At 32.7% G+C, this 27,716-nt stretch overlaps 1 protein-coding gene across 1 annotated transcript; it reads left to right on the top strand.

Annotated features, from left to right (window-relative positions):
- The first annotated feature begins 11 nt into the window (after window positions 1–11).
- LOC148604803 (97 kDa heat shock protein-like) lies at window positions 12–27,451 on the top strand. Its single transcript, XM_088549281.1, has 17 exons — window positions 12–344; window positions 7,233–7,437; window positions 8,916–9,038; window positions 10,388–10,487; window positions 12,324–12,457; window positions 13,843–14,087; window positions 14,913–14,989; window positions 15,327–15,582; window positions 16,170–16,303; window positions 18,527–18,771; window positions 20,836–20,937; window positions 21,335–21,439; window positions 21,853–21,978; window positions 22,837–22,944; window positions 23,672–23,791; window positions 24,984–25,145; window positions 25,563–27,451. Exons 1-17 carry the CDS (start codon window positions 241–243, stop codon window positions 25,749–25,751), a joined length of 2,535 nt encoding a protein of 844 aa, XP_088405407.1. The 5' UTR covers window positions 12–240; the 3' UTR covers window positions 25,752–27,451.
- Window positions 27,452–27,716: the final 265 nt, after the last annotated feature.

Genomic DNA, 27,716 nt, shown 5'->3' with positions numbered 1-27,716 from the left:
TAATTTACTTCACATAGCAAACTTCCGGTAGGTTCTCGAAGGCGGCGGTCTTTCCATGTGATTTCTCGAAATTTCTTAGGTCTCTATATAGGATTACTTACTTCCCTTTATTGAAACGTTAACGATATAGGTAGCATTTCCAAGAAACAAAGATAAAAGAAAATTATTGCAGGAGGAACCCATCAAGGAGTAAGAGTACTAATTTTTTCTTATATCGAAGAAAATTTGATCACTTGAACAATGCCGGTTGGATTTGATATTGGCAGCAGTACTTGTTTTGTTGCTGTCGCTAGACAGGGTGGTATTGAGACAATCGACAATGAATACAGCGCAAGAATGACGCCGTGAGTATATTTTCAATACGCATAGATTAAAGTGGAAAGCCTACCACATAATTAGATAAATCTAAAACACAACTGAAACATGATAAACTGAACAAAAAATAAAATAAAAAAATACAGCATAAGCTTAAGATTCAGTTGGTATTGCTCTGGATTCATCATTAGAATAAGTGTAGCAATTGTTAAGATAAATCTTTTATCCCTTACTCATTTGTCGTTTGATTGATTGCATAATGGAACTATTCTAATCCCTTTTGGGATTCGGTGCTGGAGGTATTTTTTTATTTTTTACCCCCACGGAATCCCTTAAAATGCCCTATATGTAGTATTTGGGAAATTTTACAACTTGACCTCAACTTGAACTGAGACTGATTGCCCGACAGCAGCTCACCAAGGATCCGGGACGGTGGATGATTCAAAAGTAGACATATTTTGCTATGTAAGTATATCAATTTGAATACTAAAGTCCACCTTATTAGCTACAACACATCTTTCTCAGATGACTGCTTCAAATTGTCAGGAGGCTGCCATCTTTGTGTATATTTAAACTGATTATGTGACACACACTCGTAATTTAGATACCACAGTCCATTTTACTTTGACATTTTTCTCCTATTAAATGTATTGAGTTAGAAAAAAAATGACTAAAAAGAATATAATTAATTTAATGCTTCTAAATTAGTATTAGAAAGAGAGTAAAGAGTGGGGCTGACATATACAATTAATAAAACAAGAAACTATACATATGTTTTTTTTTTAATCCATGTTATAATTGACTGGTGTCAAGAGTTTAAACGGTAATATCTAGATAACATGAGCAGATGTCAACACAGACCATCCCAAAGGAGGGGATGTCAAGAAATTTTTATACAGAAAGGGGATGTTCCCATTCGATAAACAAAAATGGGGTTGTTCAGGCTACAGTGCACTGTTTTACATATACAATGTATGTGTTTTCCACCTGTATCCTAGACTCTGCCACTGCATGTCCTGTTTTAGTCCAATTTTTTAGTATACGAGTCCCTGTGCACAGCAAAACCTATGTCAACAATTTTTAAATACTCATCAAATCCATCTATTTTTCCCGAAGTATCCTGTCAGTGTAACGCTGGTAAACAATTCTATGCCATAATGATGTAAGTCAATAACCAAATTCGGGACATTTTTTATACAAGTAGTACAGACTACCAGTTATGATCTTAAACTGACCTGAAAGTGTGCAAACTGCATCTTCCTATGAAATATATCAAACAAAACAAAAAAATGTCAAAATGGGTATTTACAAAGGTCAGTTTATCGCCTTCAGTACCTGCGTATGGAGTTTTTATTTTACAATATGTTATACCATAACTTAATTCATGGACTTTTTTTACCGTGAAAGCCTTCTAGCACAAGATAATGTTGCTGCAAGATGTCATTACTACGGAAGTGGTATTGTAGTCACCATGGAACATAGGTATATCCAAGTGCATGATAGGAAACAATTTGTTCATCGTGTTTTCCTTCTTCTTTCATCTACCCCGGGCGTGAAATTTTGCATGAGCAGTTCGTCGGGTGTTTCTTGAAAGAACAGTGAACGCTTACCCCATCAGTGCACCTGGTTCATACTCCAGGATTTAGGGAATACCGTGTTACTTATTATACATTGTGGACATTGTTTTTCAAAAATGCTTAATCTATCCGCCATAAATATTGTGTCCAATAGGAATCGTACATGTATGTTCACAATGGTCCAAAAATATACAGGTTAAACCGGCTGTGTGAGTATTATTCCTGTTGGGGGCAATGTCTAGTTTACTTTTGTTTCTTGTGTAGTATTTTGGTTCACAAGCGATGAGCATATATGATTTACTTGAACTTTCGGTGAAGTTGGGAAAACAAAGAGGAGAAATACATTTTGTAGAAACATAATTGTCAATATTAATGATAGCTAATAAAATCATCATTTGTAAACATGCATCATGCAAAATATCTCACAGTATATAATGACTAATCATACGGTTAAATAGGTCAACTTTTAGGAATTAGAATATAGAATATATCAGCTAAATATTGTCAGGTAAAGAAATGTCTAATGGAAAAACGCATTAAAGAACAGTATTAGTTTACTATTTTGCATGTTTAAGCATGGAAATACATAACAATATGACAATCTGTGTGATAGTGTGTTTTATTTTGTTATTGTGTATCATTAGATTGCTATATATATTTATGTAATATATTACACTGTACATTGTAGAAAAAACTATAGGGTATGTAAGTCTCGTCACGTGACTGTGGTTTCATGAGAATGGGTCCTTGTCTACTAATCAAATGCGTGGAGATTTGTCATTAACATAGTATTTAGTTCAATATAAAAAGCAAAATATCTTTTTGTGTAAAAATACTGATAAAAAATGACAAATGTCTTGTTCTACAGGATAAAAAGGTTAAGAAAAGCATAAAGTAAAAGATTTTGCATTGTGACGCAGCGTTTCGATTTCCCGGAAGTAAACAAGAAAATGCAGATCGGTCTTCAGATTTCAATACGTTCTACATCGGAAATTCCAGAAGGGAAACTGAAACTAGAACGAGACTTACAAACCCTATTTCCATGATCTAGTATGATAATTATTTAAATTTCCTTACCTGTTCAAATTCTTAAATTAGTGAAATAATCATCTTGGAGTTTCATATTCTTACATGTATTTCTACCTACTTTTTTGTAATATAGACTCGTTTAACTCTGCTCAAAAGGAAAAAAAGAATAACTTGTTAAAAGTAAGAGTTTACCTTCATAGAGGCATTAATACAAATTGAAACTATCGAAAGGTTTACCACAAGATTGGTTTTAACATTTGAACAATTAAATCTGCAACAAAAATATATTACCGATGAGCAAGTTTCTTTTGTAAAGAAATCAAGATACTTGTGTTGCAGACGTTGGTTGTTTGTTTTTGTTGTTGTTTTTTTTGGGGGGGATACGATTCTATTTCACATAGAAATTGACTTGCCATAAAGCTGCGTAGGCTTTTTATGAACAGTTAAAGCATATATGTAATGGTCAATGGCACTTTAAATGTTCAAATAGTAAGCGGGGTACCAATCAAAGACTTAAGTGGTCATTTTTGTAGTTAAAACATTAAAATGCCATATTTGCATTCATAAATGCCATGTCCAACAAGTCGTTTTTGGTTTTAAAAAAATCTGAGTTTTGGGTCTACTTGTCAAAGTCTTGTGTAAAACATTCATAGATTCGTTTCTGTGCTATCAACGTCACTGAACAATGGTAATGTTATTGCTGGCAGTACTGGGAAAATTTCAAAGAGATTGCAGTCCAACCAACTACATGTTTAAACTTATCATTAGACATTGGAATGCATGACAAGAGTGAAGCAATTTTTACAGAAAAAAAATAGGTTGCATATACCCTGAACTATATTTAAAAACTAGTTTCTTTTTTATTAAAAAAAAAACATATTGTTCAGGAAGAAACAAATTAGAAAACTGAGTAAAACAGATTTGTTGTAACGTGAAAACGTTGAATTATTTTTATACGAATGCAAAAAAAAATGCGGTCGAAAATTGGTATGGCGCACTCGTCGTTCTCCGTAGGCGCTTGGTTTTCGTGGGACAACTTGAGTATTAGTTGATTTTATAAAATTTTATAACAAGGTTCCAAACCACAAAAGAAAGGTTGGTGATGATTTTAGGGGTTATGGCCCCAACCGTCTAAGTATTAGGAATTAGGATTGAACAAAAAAGTGCCTAATTTTAAGCATTTCATGGAATTAAACTAAATAATCCCATTAAAAGCATAGGAATGTTAATGATATTATTTCACAATTTTCTATACCTCATGGTCAGACTTGGATTGATTCTTTGGTACAGACTTTTCAGAAATTAGTTTTTTATCTTTGGTGCAGTTTAAAAAAAAATAGATTTCTCCTGCATGAAAATTCCAGCCTGCATTTTTCAATCAGATTTCAGATATCTCTTATAGTTTTCGAGTTAATAAGGGACCAGAGGCACCACGCCTCCCAAAATGGACCTTTGTTTATTTTTTGTCCGATCTTTTCATTTTTTTTTATTGAATTCAATATGAAAATCCCAGCGTAATGCAAGAACTTTTAAGAAGTATGCATACCAAATTAGCCCTATCATTTACTGTTTTTGATATAATGAGGTACAAAGTGATCCACGATTGCACCCTAAAAGACATTTATACATGTACTTAAATTTTCAAAATATTTTTCAATATTGTGTCCAATGAGTTGTTGTGTCCATAATGAACTGTAAGTCCCTATGTTTGGTGTGTCAAAAATAATATTGTGTCCACATTTTCCTCAAGTGTACTTAATTTGACTGGCTGCATATCATGATGCACTTATTTTTTTTTATTGTGTACGCATTACTATTTGAAATTATGTATGAGGATTCATGCATGTTTATATTGCAATTTTTGTTGCTGCATAAATCATAAGAGATTTCAGCTGCATGCAGATATGTAAAAGTTGATATGATTTTAGTAAAAATAAGATAAAATTGATTGCATTAGGGTGCCGCTGGTGGAGTAGGTATATGCTTATAAACCCTTTCAGAGCACTCGTCATGCACTCGGATTTCTCATTGTTAGAATATATATATTTAAAAAAAAAATATTGTGCATAGGACATGTACATTTCTTAAAATGTAAGATTAGAATAAAAATTCTATCGAAGCAATACCCACCCCCCACTAAAAAATGAAATGAAAGGTAGCTCCCTTGGTGATTGTGTGCTGTATTATTAATACTGTATATACATGTATATGTTCTTATTCTGCTCTCTACAAAAATACTAAATTGCCTCTGTTTTCAAGTTTTCAACTGGTTTTTTGTCATGTACTTGGGATTTATTCATCATATTATGTATTGTTTCCTTACTCTTGTTTTTGAGATACTATAGAAATGATCAAAATAAATTACTTGCCAACCGAACCTGGGCCATATTACTTACTTCAAGACCGTCTTTCTTACCCTAGTTCTATAGTAGCTACTACATAAATGATCAAAATAAATAGCTTGTCAGCTCCACTCTTTTCCCTCTCTCTAATACTAATTTAGAAGCATTTAATTAATTATATTCTTTTGATAGGAGAAAAATGTTAAAACGAAATGGACTATAGTATTTAAATTACGAGAATGTGTGTCACATGATCAGTTTAAATATATACAAAGATGGCGGCCTCCAGACAATTTGAAGCGGGCGTCCGAGAAAGATGTGTTGTAGCTAACGAATAAGGTGGACTTTGGTATTCAAATTGATATACTTACATAGCAAAATATGTCTACTTTTGAATCATCCACCGTCCCAGATCCTTGGTGAGCTGCTGTCGGTGCAATCAGTCCCGAGTTGTAAAATTTTCCCAAATACTACATATGGGGCATTTTTAAGGGATTCGGTGGGGGTCAAAACAAAAAATACCTCCAGCGCCAAATCCTAAAGGGATTAGGAACTATTCCTAAATCCCTTCAGATGTATAATAATTATCATGTGTAGGAGAGATGACAAAGACAAAAAAAAAAGTCTGTTTAGGGTTACATTCTTCCCTAAAATAGGATAGCATTTTTATTTAATTATATTTTTTTTCATTTTATTTTTTGTCGACTAAAGTTGAGCATATATTTGTAAAATAGCATCATGTTTAAGTCATGAAATTGTATGGTTTTAAGTAGGAAGTTTAATTTTTAACATACACACCTATTAATAGTATAATTACACTATTTACCCTTGTATTTACGTGATATAAATTAGTCTCCTTTTCAAACGCTATTGTGACCTTTCAGTTTTACCGGAAATGATCCGTATTATACCGGCAATTGGCGGAAATTACCGATTTTGTTAATTTTGGAGAGAAAAATGTATTAGGGTCGGTCGGGAAACCTGAAACAGACATATTATTATTTTTTTTTGGCCTTACTCTATTAGTCACCTATACTTTTTTTAAATCAATGATTGGGGCATGTGTTTATTCTAACAGTTTTGATTGGTAATTTCCACAGGTTTATGTGTCCGGGAGTGAAACGCTGGTGTGTAAATTTGATAACTATTCATTTAATGAAGTTTAGAAAGTATCAAGAGTTGAATTCAGTTTGACAAAGATCGATGTGATCGGAGTGGGAGTGAGATCTTAAATTTATATAACAATGTCTTAACTTGATCTTGGGATAATTGAGTTAGACCATACAGACAGAAAGATTAACCATTGTTGATTGTTAATTTTTATGTCGTAGCTTGTGCTTTTAAATATGTCTCATTCAACTTAATCATACTTTCTTTGGCAATGTATTTTCTGTGAAAGGATACGTGTGACTATGAAAGTTTGTCCAACCAGAGAGTGAGCCATGAGTTCATTTTGATCCATGGAGATTCCTGCACTACATCACCAAATGCTAACAAAATGTTGGTTTGGCAAAGGCATTTTATTAATTAGTAGCCACTTCACTTTAGGGAACAATCTTTTGCAGCGGAATTCCAGATTTTCATTTGAAAGTCTTGTGAAAACTGGAAATGCAATTCTGCTACCAACTTCATTTCAAATTTTATTCATACCATTTGAAAAAAAAAGCATGGCATAGCAGCAATCTTCCATTGCATTAAATGCAAACAACCCAAAGTGGCCTATCAATCTCCAATAATTGCTGGTGAAACCCACACATCAAAAGGTAGACTTCAAATGCCATGAAAATATATACAATGATTACATCAAGAAAATTGGGATGATTTAATGTGGCTAATAAAAGGTTTGTGTGGCTAGGGAAAATATGTAGCTATTAGCTATTAGGTCAATGGATTTTTTCAGTTACTGCCAACACGGAGTTTTCGCATGTGTAAAGTATTTGTGTTTAAAATTCTGCTTCATTATTTTCAGCGCTTATGTATCATTCAATGAGAAAAATAGAAGTATTGGAGTGTCAGCCAAGAATCAGTGTATTACTAACTTAAAGAATACAGTTTCTGTATTCAAAAGATTCATTGGTAGAAAATTTGCTGACCCAGTTGTTCAGGATGAATTGAAGAACTTTCCAAAGCCTTACAAAGTGGAAGAAGGAAAGAATGGTGAAATTTTAATAACGGTAGGACTGCTTGAAATACTCTTTCTTGTTTGTACTTAACTTCTCCTGTTTGTCTTTGATAGAGAGAAGTTTTTGTAATAGATTACTTAAGTGTCAGTATTATTTTTCAAACAGAATATACTAAATCATCTCCAGATTATGAATGGCTATGAATCTGAAAAGAAAATCACTAATTTTCACATTTTCACCGTATTTTTTCGTGTATTACACGCATCTGTGTATTCCTTGCACACCCTTCTTGGCAAGGGAGATCGGTGAAAAAAGTTTTGTGTAAAACGTGCTCTGGGAAGCGAGGGAAAATCACCAGCAGAAGACCACATTTAGATGAAAGGATTCTGGTAAATTCCCCGAAATGCGTATCTTTTCATCATTAATCTTTTAAATAGAATAATTTTCTATGTTTCTCTGCGTTTGCTAGCCACTTTTTAATTAAAATAGTTTATAAATAGCGATGTATTGGATCTGAGTCGGCTGAAATTTTACATTTCCTGTTTGAATACAAATCAGGTAATTCACTAAAACAAAAGCCGTTTATAAAAAGATGTTTTAATTTGCCAAGTTGTGTATTGATATCTGACATCTGGAAACAGTTCATCAAGCGGATTAAAGGATTAGTAATAATTGTTTCACCTTGTAAATTGATCTTTTGTTATTTGATAATTAAATGACAATGGGCCCCAGGACAGGTTGGCACTCCCAGTATTGTGTATTTAACGCTCCACCGCACACAGGTGAAGAAGTTATAATTAGACGACTTGATTTGAGAGAACAATAAGAAGCTAGTCGTGGTTTTTTGTACAAACTACGAAATGCAAGAAAACGCCATTGATGGATAAAACAACTATTAAATAGCAGTAAAACTTTATTTGTTTATTTCACATGAAACTGTTCTCGAAAATACAATGGCTCGATGTTGTCTTTCGTTGACAACTTTGGTTCTGAGTCCCGAAAATTACGGACCTTTAAAATTATGTCTCTAGAAAAAGAAATCTAGAAACTCTTTGTTTTGGTGTATACTGCACAGCTCTCTTCTGGAGCAGAGAAAAAGTTGAAAAAAAGTGTGCGGTATACACGGAAGAATATGGTAAACAAATTTGCAACCACCCGTAAATCATTTGCATTCTTAAATTAACATAATTTTTTTTTTATCTTAACGAAGTCGTAACAATTTTCACCAGTTAGTTCACAGTGAACATGGAACACTTGTTTACTTACTTGGGTAAAAAAAACAACTTTTAACCGTAGATTGAACATGTCATTATTAGGTGCAACTCGGGAATGGGTGTCTTAGGTATTCAGTTGTGACACTGAGGTGATTGCTGGGGTTTTATTAACTTTTTGAAATGCAGGTACCTTTGGTTTTGTAGGATTTACCTTCCAGTATCTTAGAAGGGTAAAAGTTTCTTGTACCGTCTTTTAATTTAAGGTTTGTAAATGTAAATTAAGATCTGTTCTACTCATAATATTTATTACTGTAGGTCAGGTATCTTGAGACAGATCACCAGTTCACACCTGAGCAGTTAATGGCATCATTGTTGACCAAACTTAGGCAAATCTCAGAGGCTGGTTTGAAGACAAAAGTTGTTGATGTGGTGGTTTCAGTAAGTAGACACTGTGGTTTTTACTATACAAGTAAAGTGCAGCTATAAGTGTTGTTTCCTATTTAAAACCTTGTTTATATAACACTACAGAATGTTACTGTAAACCAGGGTAGGAAACTCACTCAAATTCTAGCCAGTACTGGTTACAATTTTCCAATACATTTACTATTTTGCTATATAGATTGTTGCTAAAATTAGCCAGCCCTGCCAAAAAGTAGTCAGTCTCTGGCTGGCTGGCAGGCTACTATTTCTAATCTGCTGTAAACAGAACCAAAGATATGTTGTATTAGCCGTAAGTTAGACTTGAATTGCAAGAATATGATATGAAATCAAGGGTCCGGACATTTTATCAAACTTCAGCTGACGTTTTTGTCAGTCTTTTACATGGTCAGATCGAAAAAGACTTAAAAAAACATTTGTATGTAGCTATTTTAAGATAAATATTGGAAAGTGTGTTATTTCATCACATACTTTGTTTTTACAAAATATCAGAGCGAGTGAACGAGTTTGGTTTCAACCACACATGGGCATTCTAAAATGTAAACAAAACATCGTATCTCTCGGATTTTTTCATTACGTAGACAAACAGCCGAAAACTTCCGAGTGATGAAAAAAATGTTGATTACTTATGTAAGAAAATTGCGAACACATTTTGTATATTCATTTAAATGGTCTGTTGACTTCTGTGCTGAAACGATTCAATCGATGAACTAATAATTACAAACTACATGTACGACTGATTTGTAGTTTCATTACCATGTGCTTTCGTTATTACCTATGAAAAATCGGGGGGGGGGGGGGGTGGTTGGAATGGTGGACTTGTCAATCTTTTTTCTTAATTAATAAATGTATGAAGATTCTCCAAGTTACTTCAATTAATTCGTATAGGCAATGGGGCTGCATATGTCCTGTTAATTCAATTGTGCAATCAACTAATCAGTTACAGGTAAATCGCAGTCACAGGTGGCTGCACATCGGCTAAAATTGACACACACATGTCAATTAATTTCCAATAAACAATTAGGAGACTGGTATGCTTATACACTAATAAAACCACATAGACTGTAATTTATAAAGGTTGACAATTTCGTTCATGTCCGATATTGGAAAATTGTTGGTCAATGACCGGCATTTTTGACCATTTCCGGATCCATGTATGAAACTATTTGAATTTTCCTAGCAATATATTTTGGTAGGTTAATTAGTGGTCAATTTCGGCATTTGCAAGATCTTCAAATTCTTCTGAAAGAAACCATTTGTCACTGGATTTCCATTAAGCAAATGTAATAGTAACTGGTGTTGTTTATTGGACAAAAAAAGCAGTTGTAGTTCGATTTTATAATTTGTAGGTGCCAACATATTTCACTGACATAGAGAGAAGGGCTATGTTAAATGCCTGTGAAGTAGCTGGACTGAACTGTATGAAAGTAATGAATGATTCCACAGCAGGTTAGTAGTAAAGATGGTCAACATTGGGGTTCCTCTTAGACCTTGCTCTCTTTTATTAAATCTTTGGGTTTGGGTAAAATGAAATACATGTAGATTAATTGAATGTAAGTTTAAATCTATTAATATACAATTGAAATATAAATGTACATGCAGGGGCTGCTCTGGCTTCCAAAATTCTGTCACCAGAAAAATCGCCAGCTGCCATTGTCGCCAGTTTTCAGAAATTAGAGCCAAAGGGTGCCAAAAAAAATTTTTACTTTTTGAAAAAAGACAGTATTAAGTTCACTGGTGAATTATCTTTGTCAATTCTCCATTCATGACATACATGTACCCAAGATTGTGTTTACCTTTGACCAGATGATGAGAGTTTTGATTGGCTCAATAATATATTCACATTTGATTGACACCTCCTGTGAAGATATTGTCAGTCCAGTCGCCTGGTCTTATTACCTTTAATTGCCTTCAGTCGTAAATTTGTCATAGTCAATTAAATCTGACCAGGTGTCAACACAATTGTTTAATTGGAGAGAATATCCGTTGCTGATAAACTTCCAGTCAATTTCAATATATAAAACCTAAGCGCCAAGAAAATCGCCAACTGGCTATTTTTGTCGCCAGATAAAATAAAAAATTGCGACATTGGTGAAGCCAAGTGCAATCCCTGTACATGGCTTAGATGAGTTTCTCTAATAGAAAATTAAAATACGCTTCAACAAAAGGAGGTTTGGCACACAACATTCTGAAGTTGTTTTTGAGGTTCAGTTTACTACTGAGAAAAACATTTATGTAAAGTAGTGAAAGTCAAATTAAATCAATGCATATAAGTAGAAATTGAAAGAGACCAAAATAAGGATGATTTTTATTCGCTTTTTAGTGGAATTCTGCTAATTGAAATACGAATTTTACCCTTACAATTCTTTTTTATTGTTTATTTATTTCTGATTTTACCAATTTCTGCTTTGTTTGACGACCTCTTAAAATCATCCCTGCCGTTTCCTATCATGTTCAACACAGGTTCAACTAATTTGAACCACGTGCATTATATTTTAAATTAGGTAATGCAAATTTCTCAAAAAAAATACCAATAGGTGTGAGATGCATCAGTGTGGGAAACCATTTTTCTCCAACCTGCCATTCTGGCTAGTGAAATTCAACTAGCCAAATTCTTTTTTTTTTTTCTTTTTTTTTAAATTTATCTAAAACTTTTCCATTTTCAAATATTCACTCCCATTGAAGTTTTTCATGTACTTTACAGTAACAGATGAAACAAGAAAGTTTTTTATCATTTGCTTCTAGTTAATTTTTAATCTGACAATTAACAACTAATTTGCTAGGTAACATGTCTTAAATTACCAAGATAATTTCGTTTGAATACTAATACAAGATTGGGACCGTTAAGCAGGTTTTGGCACATCTCGTTTACCGAAAATATTAAAATGGCAGATAGTAAACAATGCTTTACTAGTCAATAAAATTGTGCATATCATGCCAAAATTCACTTGACATATTCAAACTAAACTTCTTAAAATGTAGGGAACATATTTTTTAATGTATAATGGTAAGGGATGCTTTACTAAATAACCTGTTGGCTGGTTAACTTTCCTTGGAACTCACCAATCTAATGACGGTTGCCAAATTGACAAGTGTAAGCTAATGAAAACTCGCCAAATTACACATCTACTTGTATTTGGCGAGCTGGTGAGCTGTGGTTTCCCACGCTGTGCATATATGTTTGTAAGCGTGGCAAATAGAAACTCTTTTTTCAGTTAGGGCAAAAGATAGAATAGTTAGTCTTCTATATTTCATGTGATTTATTTGGTCTTGTTTGTTTTGCAGCTGCCTTGGGGTATGGTATCTATAAACAGGATTTACCCCCAGAATCTGAGAAAGCTAGAAATGTTGTCTTCATTGACATGGGGTACAGTTCTCTGCAGGTGGCTGTTGTTGCCTTTCATAAGACTAAGCTAAAAGTAAGTTCAAAATCTGTTCCTTTTTCTATAAAAAAAAAATATCTTAGAAAAAAATGATAATGTTGTGTTTTTCTTTATAAAAAAAAACAAAAAAAACATTCTTTTACCCTTTCCTTCATGGAATTTAGATGTTGTGTCATTTTTTTTTCTGCCAAAAACTCAAAATGTTCTAGATTATTCTAATTAAGTCGAAAAAAGGCTCAGACTTGGTAGAAGTATTAACTGGCAAACTGTTTCAAAATACAGGTTACGGAGACTGGTTCGTAGTTACCATGAAGATAGTAGGGGCCTCAAATGAGCAGCATTTTTTGACAATTTTTTTCACTGAAAATTGGCGTTATAAATTTTTAGAATATTTAATAATAGAGTCAGAAACCCTTTTATATCCATAAAATATAGTTATTGAAAGAATTTTTAGACTATTTGGCAATGCTGTAGGGCCTCCAGATTTTGTAACAGGGAGGGGGTTTGTGCTCCCTTCTAATCCCACTGAAGAATTTCTTTTTGGTTCCAAGCCACACTGAAATAAGTATGGGTGGTTGGGTCACAAAAAATTGCCTTCCAACCCTCACATACATTTTTTTGATAGAAAAGCCCTTAGAAAGAACCAATATGGGAAATTTATTTTTGAGAACCATTATACAATGAAGGCTGAAACATGTTGTAACTATTTTTGTTTCTCTTTTATCAAATTTCTGTTTTATGGAACTTTGACATTTTTAATGTATGTATTGACATGCAAAACTTTCATTTACAAAGATGTTGTCGATCACTTATATAAACTTCCTATTGAGCGTGAATGAGGAATAAGTCAGGATATACCCATTTTGACATCCTGTACTAGCCTGTGTTATTCCAAAAACATTTACTCTGTTTTTTTCACAAGACTATGGCATATCTTGCACTTAATGGTGCTGCTGTTTATTTGTGCATGATTTTGAAAAGGGATTGTTCCTTTATTTGGCATATTTGGCTTCTCCATTTACAAGATAATAACACCATGCGATTTATTTCTTATATTTGATAAGACTAGCACTTACTAATTTTTTAAACATAATAGCAGATGTTTAATGTATCTGAATTTTTTGCAACAGGAAACAAGTATGTATTTGGTTTTTCCTTATAGTCATAATCCAAGGTATTCATAGTGACTAGAAAATTCCTGAAACACTCAAATCCTAATTTCTATGTTTTCATACAACATCAAATAATATTTTAAGGAATAAGATAATACATGAATATATAATAAAAATAGATGAATTAATTAGAAATGATAAAACCTTAGATATTCCAACTTACTTTACATAACCTTGATAAGTTAGCAGAGCGCTAGGAGCAAACCTTCAAGAATTTAGAAATCCACACTAATTTTCTTCCATTTATAGGTACTTGCAACAAGTTTTGATGCCAGTTTAGGAGGAAGAGATTTTGATAAAGTATTAGTGGACCATTTTACTAAGGACTTCAGGGATCGTTACAAGGTTGATGCTTCCAAGAGTATGAAAGCACATCTTAGATTAGAGACAGAATGTGAGAAACTAAAGAAGCTAATGAGTGCTAACACACAGGCTATTCCCATCAATATAGAGTGTTTTATGGAAGATAAAGATGTAACTGGTAGAATAAATAGGTAGGAAAAGTTAAGAAAAAAATAAATTCACTTTTTAGTACTTTGTGATGTATTTACAGGCTTTCCAGGCAAAAACAGGCAGTTAATGGCACATGACAAATTTCACCCGTTTCATATCACAAATGCATCCTTTCTCAAAGTTGAATATTGGTTTTGGATTAACAATAAAAGAGAAATAAATTACACAGAAAGCATTGAAATTCATTGAAAAATGGGAGATGACTCTTCAGTTTGAGCAAAATTTGGTAGCTTTCATATGGAATTGTAAAATCATTTTTTCGTCTGAATATAGCTGAAATATTGCTGCTCGGACGTTAAACCCCAACAAACAAACAAACAAACAAGTAAACTCATTTTTTGAACCATCCATTGTTGATTTAAAAAAATTTTAGTACTATTTGACATACGTACGATATATCCATTACATTGGAACAAAAAATTCAGTGGGATAAAGTTTACCCTGTTTCATCCATATCATAGGAACTGCTTGATTTTTACCTGGACAGCCAGGGAAGAAGGGTCTTGTGGCAAAACTTGCACTTTTCCAGGTGTCTGTTTGATCATGATGGTAATTAATTAGCTTATTTATTCCTAATTGTAAAATAGATTAATTATTTCACTAATAACCTCAATTTGTCAGTTAAATTTTGCAAAGACTGCTGTACAGTTGAATGGAAAATTTAATACAGAATCATTCTCACCCATTTTTTTTTCATAGATTTGAAAAAAAATTAATATGATTTATGAACAGTTTTTTTTTGTGTATATTTTGTCACATCAGAGTAGATCATATTTTTATAAGGTGAATTGAATTCTCATTTTTAGGGCACAGTTTGAAGAATTAGCAGCAAGCCTGTTACAGAGAGTAGAAGATGTGTTTCAGGCATTGATGAAGGACAGCAGTAAGTTTGAAGTTATACAAAATGTTTTTAAAACATTGTAGTGTTGCATTAGTGTACTACGATGTATTATATTCTCCAATAAAGAAAATTTGCTGATGAGATATCTTTGATGTTAATGCTTAATTTTAAAGATAATTTCAAGAGAAAAATAAACTTTCCCAAAGTTATTGTCAGAACTTTCCCACTCCAAAATTTCACCTTAACATAGTGATAAGAAGGTAAAATCCTAGTACATTAAGCAGTTATTTACCAAAGATACCCTGATACAAAAATGGACAAAAGAGAAATAGAAAAAGACCAGATCAATACTAACTTGATACATCTATCACTCTTTCAGAATTATCTACATCAGATATAGCTGCTGTTGAAATAGTGGGAGGATCTTCCAGGATACCTGCAGTAAAAGCATTAGTACAGAAGGTATTTGGAATTGAACCCAGTACAACATTGAATGCAGATGAGGCTGTAGCTCGAGGGTGTTCACTACAGAATGCTATACTGAGTCCAACTTTTAGGGTCAGGGATTTCTCTATCAATGATGCCCAGCCTTACTCCATCACTCTCTCCTGGCAGGCTACAATGGATGAGGATAGGTAAATCAATAAATTGTGGTTAAATACTCAACATAAGACAATGTCCTTCTTATAAGAAAACCCAATTTACACAAAATTTACCCATATTGTCAGTGCTATGGAAATGATACTAAAAATTAATATTATTAAACCTATGGACAATTTAAACTATATAAGGGGATATTGAGTAGTATATATATGTGTATTGTTCACTTTGACATTAAAGTGAGTCATTTGTAAATTACGGTACAAAGGGCATATGTGTTTAAAGTAATTATGCAGGTGGATATTACCCTTGTTTTATGGGTATGATTTCTTGCACACATATTTGAAGCCTTTTATTGACTCATATACTTTAGGGTAATCTATATGAATCAATCTGTCTCTCTGTCCTGATCAGCAATCTGCCTACTTATCTTGTAAGCACAGTCCATAACTGCTCGATGGATTTTGATATAATTTTCTCAGAAGATCAGGCAACATTTTTTAAAGGTAGATACCCGGTAATTATTCATAGATGCCTGAAAAGGGAGATAATATAACTTTTATATGTTAAAATATTATAATTTGTTGCTGTGTGCTATATCTTTCTCTTCATTTCTTTGCAGTTCCATGGAACTTTTTCCAAAATTCCATGTCATCCCAATGTCAAAGGTTCTAACATTTTATAGAACTGAACCATTCCAAATGGAAGCAAAATACACACATAAGAGTGATGTGCCCATTCCAGACACACATATAGGTAAGATAATAGATCGTTGTATATCTTGTCAAACAATGAAAAAGAAAGAGCAAAACAGAGAAGTTATGCCAAAGAAAACTGCAAGAAAAGAATAATGAAAGCTGTGTTTACCAAAATAATATTCAAATCAATTACACAATTTCTTCCAAGACAAATTTGAAAGCAACTGTAAACTTCCTCTGTTGTTGATCTTTCACTGGAATATTCATTTTTAGCTCACCTAGCCGAAAGCCAAGTGAGCTATTACCATCAATTGGCATCCATCATCATTAACAATTACATAAAACTCTTCTCCTCTGTAACTACTTGACCAATTAGAACCAAACTTGTTATGAATGTTCCTTTGGGTATCCTGCATAGAACTGATATGGAGATTTTTGATTCATTGAAAAACATGGCTGCCATTACTAAAAATAGAACATTGGGGTCAGACGGTGGTTTTTCGCATATATCTCCAAAAGGAGGTTTAGCTAAATTCTGACATGGGGTAAAAGTGTTCAGCATGATCAGATCTGTCTTTAGTCAAATTTTGGGTATTGCACTTTTTCAACGAGTTTTGCTATTTTTAAGGTGACCGTATTTTGGTGTGTGTTGTGCTCACATTTTTACATAGAAATTATTTCCAGAACATGGGGGTGCGTATTATTCATCAGCACATAAGAGTTGGCCACGAAGTTAAAGATGATAGCACATGAAAGGACATTGCGTAATGTAAACAAACCGGAAGTGAAATATTACTGAAAGAAATTTTATATAATCATCAAATACATCTTTAAGTATTAAATTTTTAGTGATATTTTCTTCAGATTGTGTTCAAATGACATAATAACATGTTTCAAACAAAGGTTGTACAACATTTCCTTCTTATAAAGCATGGTTAGTAATTAATATGAAACAACTAAAAACCAAACAGTAACTAATTCCTTTTTTATCAAACCCTCCTAATCAAATGCTTTTACAGCTGAAAATGATTATTGTGATACTTATTTTGATTGTTTCTTACAATTTTGTTTCTTAAATGTATGTTTTTTAATGAAAAATTGTGAAATTTGAGTTACAACCAAAACCAGAAATGTCCAATTTTCCTGACTTTCGACTTTATTTTATAAGCTATTTCATACATCCTGTGTCAATTTTATCATGCTTCAAAATAAAAATTATCCAATTTATGTAGCTACTGATGTTTACATGATGTTTTAGTCTGCATAGAAGTAGTTTCTTTCCTTCACATTTTCAAAGGAAATACCGCATCAAGGTAAATAAATTGACCAATCAAGTGCAAAATATCGATTTTTTTGTCTTGCAAAATTTTATTGCAACCTAAGTCTAAAAAACATTTTTTTCACACGTTTAGACCTTCAATATTGCACTGCGCAAAATACATAAATGTGCACTATACACTCCAAAATACGGTATTTCTTTCAAAAATCTTCTCTGACATTATATGATCAATTAGAACCAAACTTTGTATGAATGTTCCTTGGTGTATCCTGCATAGAACTGATGTGGGGATTTTTGATCTGTTGAAAAACATGGCCGCTGTTACTAAAACTGGAAGATAGTGGTTTTTCGCAAATATCTCCAAAATGGTTAGGTTTAGCCAAATTTTTTCATGCTGAAATGTTTGTTATTATCAGGACTACAAAAGTTTCAGGGATAAAAGTTGTCAGACGACTCCTTGTAAGAGTTGTTGCCCTTTAAAGGGGAAAAATAACATTTTTCTTTTTACAGTTTTCAGTCAGTATGATAGATTAAAGGAAACTTTCAATTGTTGAAATGATCTGTATGATAAGTCCTACAAAAGACTTCTTGAGTCAAAATTGTTGGACAACTTCTTGTTTAATTTATTGCCTTTGAAAGGCCAGGTTCAACCAGGTGAGCGATTCAGGCTCCTGGAAGGCTTTTGTTTCATTACTGACATGATTTTAGGCTTTGCCTATAAAGGACAGAGCAATTTGTGCTCAGTTGAAGGCTTCTTTGATAATATTCTTATCAACAGGAATATGCAAGACTTCTTAAAACATTGATTGTGCACTTGTATTTAAAATTTAATCATTTCCAACAACACAGTTTTATACCATTCATGTTTCAGACCCCCTACATTGCTGGCTTTCTGTCTGAATCATGTTCATTAATATTTACAAAACTAGGTATTTAGGGGCAATTTTGTTGTATTTAATCAACTTTAAGGCCATTCAACAATATGTTGTTATTTCATTTCAGGTACCTTCCAGGTCTCTAAAATTGAAAAGCCAAAAAATGAAGAAAGTGCTAAAGTGAAAGTAAAAGTAAGAGTGAACCAAAATGGCATTTTCACAGTAAATTCTGCTACTTTGTCAGAAACTATTGAACAAGAAGAGCAGGAAGCTCAAAATGAACAGTCAATGGAGGTAGATGGAGAAAAGAAAACAGAAGAGGCCAATGCACAAGAGGGTGGAGAACAACCTCAAGTTAATGGTGAAGCTGAGGTAAATAGGTCAAACTTTGTCATTTTCTATCTCCTGGACTATATGGACTATATAAGGTTTTTATACCTACATATATATGCATACCTAAAGTATTCAGGGCAGCTGCTTAATTTCCATTGGCCTTGTGTCTTAAACAAATAAAGAAATTTTTGAGCATTGAAAATAAATCTAAAAAAATTTCATAAATATACAATAATTTTCATATTATAAAAATAAAGAAAGATTTTAATACCATTTGAGCCCCGTGCAGGTCAGGGTGTCAAAAGATTAGGCCTGCAGCAGCGCTAAGCATGTTGTAAAAGGCGACTAATTAGTGCTCAGAAACCTAGCCGGGGGCTAGGTGCTCTGCCCACAGAGCAACTGGGATGGGGTACCCCTGGCGTAATACATGCTTGGGTTGTCAGGCTATTATACGGAAAACCTTTGCACTCTGCCACAGGAGGCTAAATTGCCCAACCTTACCCATCCCTCCCTTTTTCTAGTGGCAGTCAAAATTTTTCGACCCTATTATCCCATCCCTTTTTTAGCTCACCTGGCCATAGGCTAAGTGAGCTTATGCCATCACTTGGGGTCCGTCGTTGTCGTGGACAAATTTTAAAAAATCTTTTCCTCTGAAACTACTGGACTGACAGGTTTTAAACTTGGCATGATTGTTCCTTAGGGTGTTCTGCACAATATGACTGTTGGGATATTTGATCCATGAAAAAAACATGGCTGCTGTTACTAAAAATAGAACATAGGGGTCAGATTGCACTTTCTTGCAAATAACTTAAAAAGCGTTGCCTTTAGCAAATTTGTGTCATGGGTAAAGTTGTTAGCATTATGAGATGGACCTATGCCAAAATTTTCAAAACGATTGGTCAACTGATGTAGGAGTTAAGGCCCCTGAAACAGGTTTTTTTTTGCATTTTTCGCATGTGCAACTTTGAAAATCTTCTTCTCAAAATCCATTGCACAGAATTCAATGAAAGTTTGCATTTACGTTTTTTAGGGTATCCCACACAAATTGAATGCTGGGATTGTTGATTCATGAAAAAACATGGCCGCCATTACTAAAAATAGAACATAGGAGTCAGTTGGCAGTTTTTTGCAAATAACTCACAAACTGTTGCCTTTACCAAATTTCTGGCATGGGTAAAATTGTTAAGCATCATGAGAATGATCTATGCTGAAATTTTCAAAACCATTCATTGACTAATGTAGGAGTTACGACCCCTGAAACAGTTTTTTTTTTTCACTTGTACAACTTTGAAAATCTTCTTCTCTAAAACCATTTAAGATCATTGAATGAAAATAAGCATAATAGTTCTTTAGTGTATTTTTAATCCGTGAAAAGATATGGCTGCCTATTCTAAAAATGGAACTTAGGGGTCATAAGACATTTCCTGCATTTGACAATTTAGTTGATTTTAACTTAGCCTGTCTCATTCCTCAATTTTTTCAAATAAGCAAATGGTTAACCAGGTGAGTGATTCATGCTCTCTTGAGTCTCTAGTTTCATTTCATCATCATTTCATGTTTATTTTATCATCAATTTCATGTTCATCGTCTGAATATAGCTGAAATATTGCTGCTTGGACATTAAAACCCAACAATCAATCAATCATACCATGTGACATTGAAATGATCACAAATTGAAAGAATTAAATGTTTTATCATATACTATTATCTTAAAGGGTTTGATTTGATCTGCCTAAAAGTAACCAGTTATTTAATTAGCACGTGATGTGTATCTTTACAGCACACATTTCTTTAAATGAATACTAATTCCATATGTGATCTGTAATTACCCAAATTAATTCTGTGGCTGTTGAGAGCTATCAATAATCAACTTCTGTATAACAGTGTTCTTCCCATAATTTTTTAAAAGCACAGCTCTTTTTGCCTTCCTCCAAAACTATAGCACATTGCCCATAGTGCATTCAAACTTATATTAATTACTAATAGCACAGTGCTAAAAAATCATAGCGCTGCAAAGTACAGCACTATAATGGCCTGGGGAGAACACTAGATTTAATCCGTTATTACTGTCGACGATACATTTGTTTGGTTGTTGTTTTTCAGACACCAATGCAAACAGATCAAGCAACAGAAGGGTCACAAGAAAAGACTGATAATGATAAAAAAGAAGATAAAGCTGCTGGTGATAAAAAACCAGAGAAGAAGGTCAGTAAGCTATACCATATGTTAGGTCAACATTTGATAGATTCCTAGGCTTAATTTTTCTCAAAATAATTGTGTTTACATGAGGTGAGCGTATTAATTTCGGTCCGAAGGTTTTTTGTGTGTTTTGTAAAAATCAACAACAGCCAGGATTTTGACAAAATCCATAACTATATCCCCCAAAACAAAGTTGGAAGGGGTATGAATGAAATACTCTGTCCGCGCAACTTCTCCTTAACTGTGCAAGGGATTTTGATGAAATTTTATAGGAAGGATGGGCACCCTATGCAGATTGCAGGAATAATGTTGCTTTTGGAGGCCTCCAAAGGGAGATAATCAAATTTAACAAAATGTTCATACATCAGAAATAGTCTACATTTTCCATATGTCTTATTTTCAGTCTGAAGAGAAAAAGAAAAAGAAAGTAAAGAAAATAGAACTGCCCATAGAATCTTGTGTTCCAGAAATGACCAAGAAACAGATAAATGAACTGGTAGAAAGAGAGGTTTGTTTATTAAAATATTCATTTTATTGTTGTTTTGGTATGGCTTAATGATGATCGTTTATATTACAAATTATTGTCTTTTTTGCTTTGTGATTAGTGACTATAAGAACTTGAATACTTGTATACAGAAATTTGATTAAAAAATTCTCATCATGAATTTGTCTTTAAAATTGATTTTGTGCTATATACCTATATGCTGATTAAGATAAGCTATGAATAGTCTTAGCTTTATGTGTAGTAAGAAAATTCAGCATTTTCAATACTGGATTCTTACCCCCAAACAAATTTTAAATGCAAATTGCCCTTCAATTTTTGCTTTTACCACTTAAATGGTTACCTCTGAAAAACAAGTCTATATCAGAGAACTAAAACTGAATAATCTTGAACTTACTGTTTCTTTCTTTTCTCTATAGAACCAAATGATTAGTCAAGACAAGTTGGAGAAAGAGAGAGCTGACGCTAAAAATGCTGTAGAAGAATATGTATATGATATGAGAGATAAACTTTGTGAAACATATGAACCATTTGTCAGGGAAGCTGTAAGTAATACTTAAATACTATGTTAACAAATTCAGGGCTGATATTGGTTCTGTTAATTTATTTGTTCATCCATCAGTTATGCTGCATGTTTAAGTTAACATTGTTGGTCTTGGATAATTCACTGTATTTTTGGTATGCTATACATATATTTCAATGTTTAAGGAGCTAGACCTAGGATAAGGTACATAACTCATGAAGTCAGGGATATGTTTGTATCATATTCAATTTCACCAAAGGCTATGAAGCTTTCATTTGACACAGAATGAAATTAATCTAAGATACTTTGATGCTTACATGACATAGATGTAAAATGCTGAATACAAACGTTCCGATGATTTGCATGGGTTGTGTCCCTAACCCTAAGTCTACCTCCTTAACCTCTCAACATCAGCATAAGAACCAAATAGGAGCAATTTTGAAGTGGAGATATTAATGTTGATGCTTTTGCCCTTTGAAATAAGACTGAAATTATCACTGCCACACTGGTTTGATGTGATGTTCTGTTGAGAAGTTTGTAACTGATTTTATATTTGTTAATCGAATATTCATGTCAGTTAATGAAAAAAATAGACACCGTTTACAATGGACGTGAATGTTTAGTAATTCAGTAGTATCCTGAGATACAAGGAATGAAGGGAACAATTTTATCAGCCTAGTCATTTTAACACCTTGTGAATATCAAAACAGTTTTTGTGGACAGAATATTTTAGTTACGCATTGTATTCAATAAAGAAATTAAAGTAATCTGTCAGTAGTTCAGTAGCTCTCTTCATTTCTATAACACCAATTATAATCTTAATAAAAAAATGTTTACTTTGTACATTTGATCAGAACAATTTTTTCTTTTTTTTTTTCAGGACAAAGAAAATTTTAGTAAATTGTTGACAGAAACTGAAGATTGGCTGTATGATGAAGGAGATGATCAAAAGAAACAAGTCTACATTGATAAATTAACACAATTAAAGGTATATGCATTTATAAATTGACACAATCAAAAGTAAATTCATAGATCAGTTGACATAAATGGTGATTTTATACCCCCACTCTATCAGTGGGTGGTATATTGGAATCACCTCATCTTTCCTTTATCATTCTGACCATCCAATTCTTGGCTCCAAATGGATGGATTGAGTGCTTTGAAAAAGATTTTGGGCATTGTCCAATATCAACTTCCTGTACAAGTGGGGCGTATCCTTCCTTTGGTACGGCAACATATGTATTTTTTGTACTGTAAACCATGCTTTTTTTATGGCAGTTTTATTTTATTTACTTTTTTTTTTCATGATAAGATCTGTAACTTGAAAATGAAACTGTTTTTAATATTTTTATTATGAATCTCAAAACATGATTCAAAGAACAGTTGTGACAATTTAACAAAAGGAGATTTAAACTGAAAAAGCAAAAAAATAAATTGGTGTTAAAATACCAGTTTATGGTATTATCATGTTAAATAGTATGTGGATCTTTCAATCTAGAGGTTTTTGTTGAGAATTTGGAACTAGATTTGATGGTTTATATACATTATTTTGATTCAGTACTTAAAATATTTGATTTCTTCTAATAAGAATTAATATTTTTGGAGATCTGAGACCAATGTACCTAGTAAATGAAGCAGTAGTTGCCAGTTAGAATTGATATACATGTATGTATTTTTTTGCTTGACATAAGGGATACATACTTATTTTATTACAGAATATTGGTACACCGATACATGATAGGTACCAGGAATTCCAGGGCAGACCAACAGCATTTGAACAGTTAGGACATTCTATTATGCATGTCAGAAAATTCTTAGATCTTTATGCGAACAAGGTAATTATTTTAACTGTTGAAATGGTTGAAACTGAAATATAAATTTGGATAAGAATAGTCAGTCTGTTTATTTATGCAATGCACTTGCTACATGGAAGAAAAAAACTATGAAAAAAATTAGAATTCAAAAGCTTTGATAGCAGGCATTTTTATCCCTTCTCTAAGGTGTCAGTGACTGCCGACAGAATGTGTATTTTTGTTCCAGAATTTTCATCAGGTAAAAACTAGTGTAGATCCTTTTGTAAACCATTTTGCATTTGAATGTTTTAAAGTAAATTGTGCTGTTTTAACAGCTAACATTCTTATTCACTGATCAACATATTGTTTCTGATTATATCATGTGTAACTACATGTATTCGAAAATTTACCACGTTTTTGTGTTTCTGACTGTAAAGAATTAGACTTGACAAAATACTAATGTACCAGCCCACATAGAATTCAGACACTGCTAAAGGTAAAGTGATTCATGGTGAAGAAAAACCCACCAAATGATGCTTTCAGTCTACATATGATATTCTTTCAAATAACCATTATCACTTCTGCACTCAGGTCTGCACTTTTTTTTTTAGAAAATCATACATTCATCTCCCACTCGAATCAACCAGATGAAACCAAATCAAGAACAATAACTCTTGCAAAGTGCCAATTTCATGTACAATCTATATATAATTTATCTCAAAAGTACAACAACCAAATGAAAAACTCTGACTGCTTATGTGATCAGTAACTGTTCTGAACAAGAAACAAAATTGAATTTGATGGGGTTTTGACATGCATGAATAACCTTCTGTCTGATTTTTAGAAAGACTGCTACTTAAATACTGATCTATCATAACTATTGTAAGGTATTGTATGATGTATACATGTTTTGAGGAGTTACCTCCCATCATAATCGGCAGCATTGGAACCAAATACTTTGGAAAGTTTGAGATTTAGAGAAAAATAATCCTATGAAAATTACTTGTACCCAAACGAGTTGAAAGCCAAATCTAACACCTGGAATATCTGTCATATGTAATAGTTTAAATGAAGCTTCTAGTATTTTAGGGTTATTGAATTTACTGGTACTGCAAATTTCTGTAAATAATTTATACTTGACAAGTCTTCTGGGCTGTACAAAAATGATATCACTATATGTCTATTAAAGAATTGTTTGATTTCAATACAAATATATGCTTTGATTTATTTATAGGATGAAAAATACAACCACATATCAGAAGAAGATGTAGAAAAGGTTAAGAAATGTTTGGCTGAGAAAGAAGCTTGGCATAATAAAGCTCTAATGGACACACAGAAACAGAGTGCATATGATGCTCCATGTGTATTAGTCTCACAGATCTATTCAACTAAACAGGTAAGACAAAAAAAATGATAGGAAAATAATTTCATATATGGATAGCTATTTCTATGTCTATATAGACAAATGTGTTTGTTAAATGACATTATTTCAAATGAAAGAAATGTCCCCAAAAAAAACAAAACAAAGAATGAGAAAATTTGATGACTCAAAAGGGGTTCAAATTATTGTTGGTCCGAGATCCAGGACCCTTAATTTTAGATTTTGGACTTTTAAGCTTCATTTACTTAGATTATTTATTGAAGTTTTAAAGTATTGAAGACTTGGTTTATCTCAGGTAGATCATTGATCATTAAACTTAAAGTCCATGACTTTCCACTCTTGAAAGGAAATTAATATAATTCACTGTAGCTCACTGCTGTCTGTATGAAACTATATAAATTTTTACCTATTTTTTAAAAACATTTCTTTCAGTCTCTTGATTCAACTTGTAACCCAATCATTAATAAACCCAAACCTAAGGTTGAACCTCCAAAAGAAGAGAAAAAAGAGGAAAAGAAAGGAGAAAGCAATGGAGAGCAAATGGAAACCGATTCAAAGACAGAAGAAGCTGCAAAGGACTCTCCGAAAACTGAACAAAAACCTGAAATGGATATAGATTGATGATGTCAAAATATAGGACATTTATTTATATTTATTTCCAATGTGATATGACATTAGCAATGGAGATGGCTACATGAAAAAAGACGGAACGATCAGATAATTTCAATTCATACGCACAAATTCAGACCTCTCTATTAGTGCACTGTTTTACTTTTATCTAATCTGAGAGTATGTGTTTATGAACCTCTAGTTCTCTGTGTAACGATTATCTGTGGGTTGCATGGAAAAAAATATATACATTAACACCAGCTCTGCACATGGTCATGGTGATAAGCAACAGTATAAATATAGTGATATGTTATGTATTTTGGCACAATGCATGGCTGTATGGTATAAATGTTATCTGTTCATTGTGTATGATGCAAAGCTTTTTTAATCATTCTAGATGAATGTATAGTTCATTAAAGATAGATGAATGTTGATGATTTCTTACACTGACAAGCAATAAAATGTTGAATTTAGGCCAATCCATGGTTATCGAAAATCTCAAAGTTTAATTGATTTTTTTTTAATAAATTAAACCCGACTGAAGTAGTTCGTAAATTTAGAATCATTTTAGGTTTTAGCTGCATTCAAGATTTTCTGAAGTAGTTCATAGATTTAGAATCACTTGAGGTTGTTGCTCCGTTCACAATTATTGTTAGTACTCTTTATCTAAGATATCTTAGCAGGAATAAGTATGAAGATTCATTACACTTGTTTATTGATTGTCAATGTTAGAAGTTTTGAATGGATGAATGACAATGTTACTGTTTTGTTACTTTTTTTTTTCCATGCTAAAAGTTCCATTTGTACATTTCATTCTCATTTATCGTTGTCTTGTTCTAGAGGCTGTTTCAGAATTATATTTGATGTTTCAGAAGGTTTGATTGCATTGTATTGAATATGTTTTAGAACACTTTTTAATGACTGAACTAAAAAAACATACGGCCTGTTTAAGTTGGTACAAAAAGTGCTTACTATTACTGTTTACAAAAAATGTCTTTGTGAATAGTCGGTTTTAATACTTTTTATTAAAAGAGTTTTTCAATTATAGTAGGATGTGTTGTGAAATTTCAATATGAAATTTAATTGGTTAACCACTAGCAATTTGATTGCAGTGTGAACTGAACTGTAGAATTTAGACAAGCTTAAATGATTGGATATTAAAGATTTCCAGCCCTTAAGAAAGACTTCTACTTACTTGTAGTTGCTGAATCATCTTATGACAAAAAAAGATAGATTTTAGGACATCCAGTTTTGCCAAATCTTGTTTAGCTATTAATGACTTGTAACTTTTTTGGTAGTTTACTAAGAACCAAGGATTTGGCTCTTTTTATCATTATTTTTTTTTTTAATATTTCATATTCCTAGATGAAAGATATTGGATTTTCCTAGCAGAAGAGGGTTTTTTTTTTGTTTTTTTTTTTTTATTTTTTAGACCTGTAATAAAGGCAGTGAAAGGTAAAAGTGAATAGGCAAATTATATCACAATTATTATCAAGAACATTATGTGGCGTTATATATATTTCCATGGTACAATTAATGTCCCATTTTACTTGTACTATCAAAAACTGAATTATTTGAATACTACAAGTGCTTCTAGAAATAAAAACAGTAGTGCTATTGTTAATGAGCATAAAGGTTAAACTGCATTTTGTTCTTTCATTTCAATCATATTGTCAGTTTTATGTTGCTGATTAAAATTGTACATATTTATACCCAAGTTATTTTATTAGACATTCACTTCTTCCTGTTCATCCCCACTTCTCCCTAGTGTCTATCTGAAAGTCGCTTCTGTTTTTCTCAAGTAGTTTGACCCTGGTTGAGCTTAATATCATTGAGTTTTTCCAAGTTAACCCTGTATGATTTACAGTTGGGATGGTATCAGATTGAAAACAGAGACTTAAAAAGTGTGTCTTCCTAAAAACTCAACTTAATTTGCTCCATTCTAGGTACATTTTGTGCTGAGCATGTTATTTCATT

Source organism: Perna viridis, chromosome 10, assembly GCF_037379345.1.
Source record: "Perna viridis isolate PV_CMFRI_1.1 ecotype Kerala chromosome 10, ASM3737934v1, whole genome shotgun sequence".
In the NCBI taxonomy this organism is placed as follows: domain Eukaryota; kingdom Metazoa; phylum Mollusca; class Bivalvia; order Mytilida; family Mytilidae; genus Perna; species Perna viridis.
Note: the sequence above shows the minus strand (reverse complement) of the source record. Positions and strands in the feature narration are given on the sequence as shown.

What these genes read in the sequence shown, in the direction of transcription:
- LOC148604803 (XM_088549281.1), top strand. Translation starts at nt 241, where the DNA reads ATGCCGGTTGGATTTGATATTGGCAGCAGTACTTGTTTTGTTGCTGTC. An exon ending in ATGGTGAAATTTTAATAACG is followed by an intron (nt 7,438 to 8,915) that starts GTAGGACTGCTT and finishes TTATTACTGTAG; the next exon opens with GTCAGGTATCTTGAGACAGA. An exon ending in GGCATTGATGAAGGACAGCA is followed by an intron (nt 14,990 to 15,326) that starts GTAAGTTTGAAG and finishes TCACTCTTTCAG; the next exon opens with AATTATCTACATCAGATATA.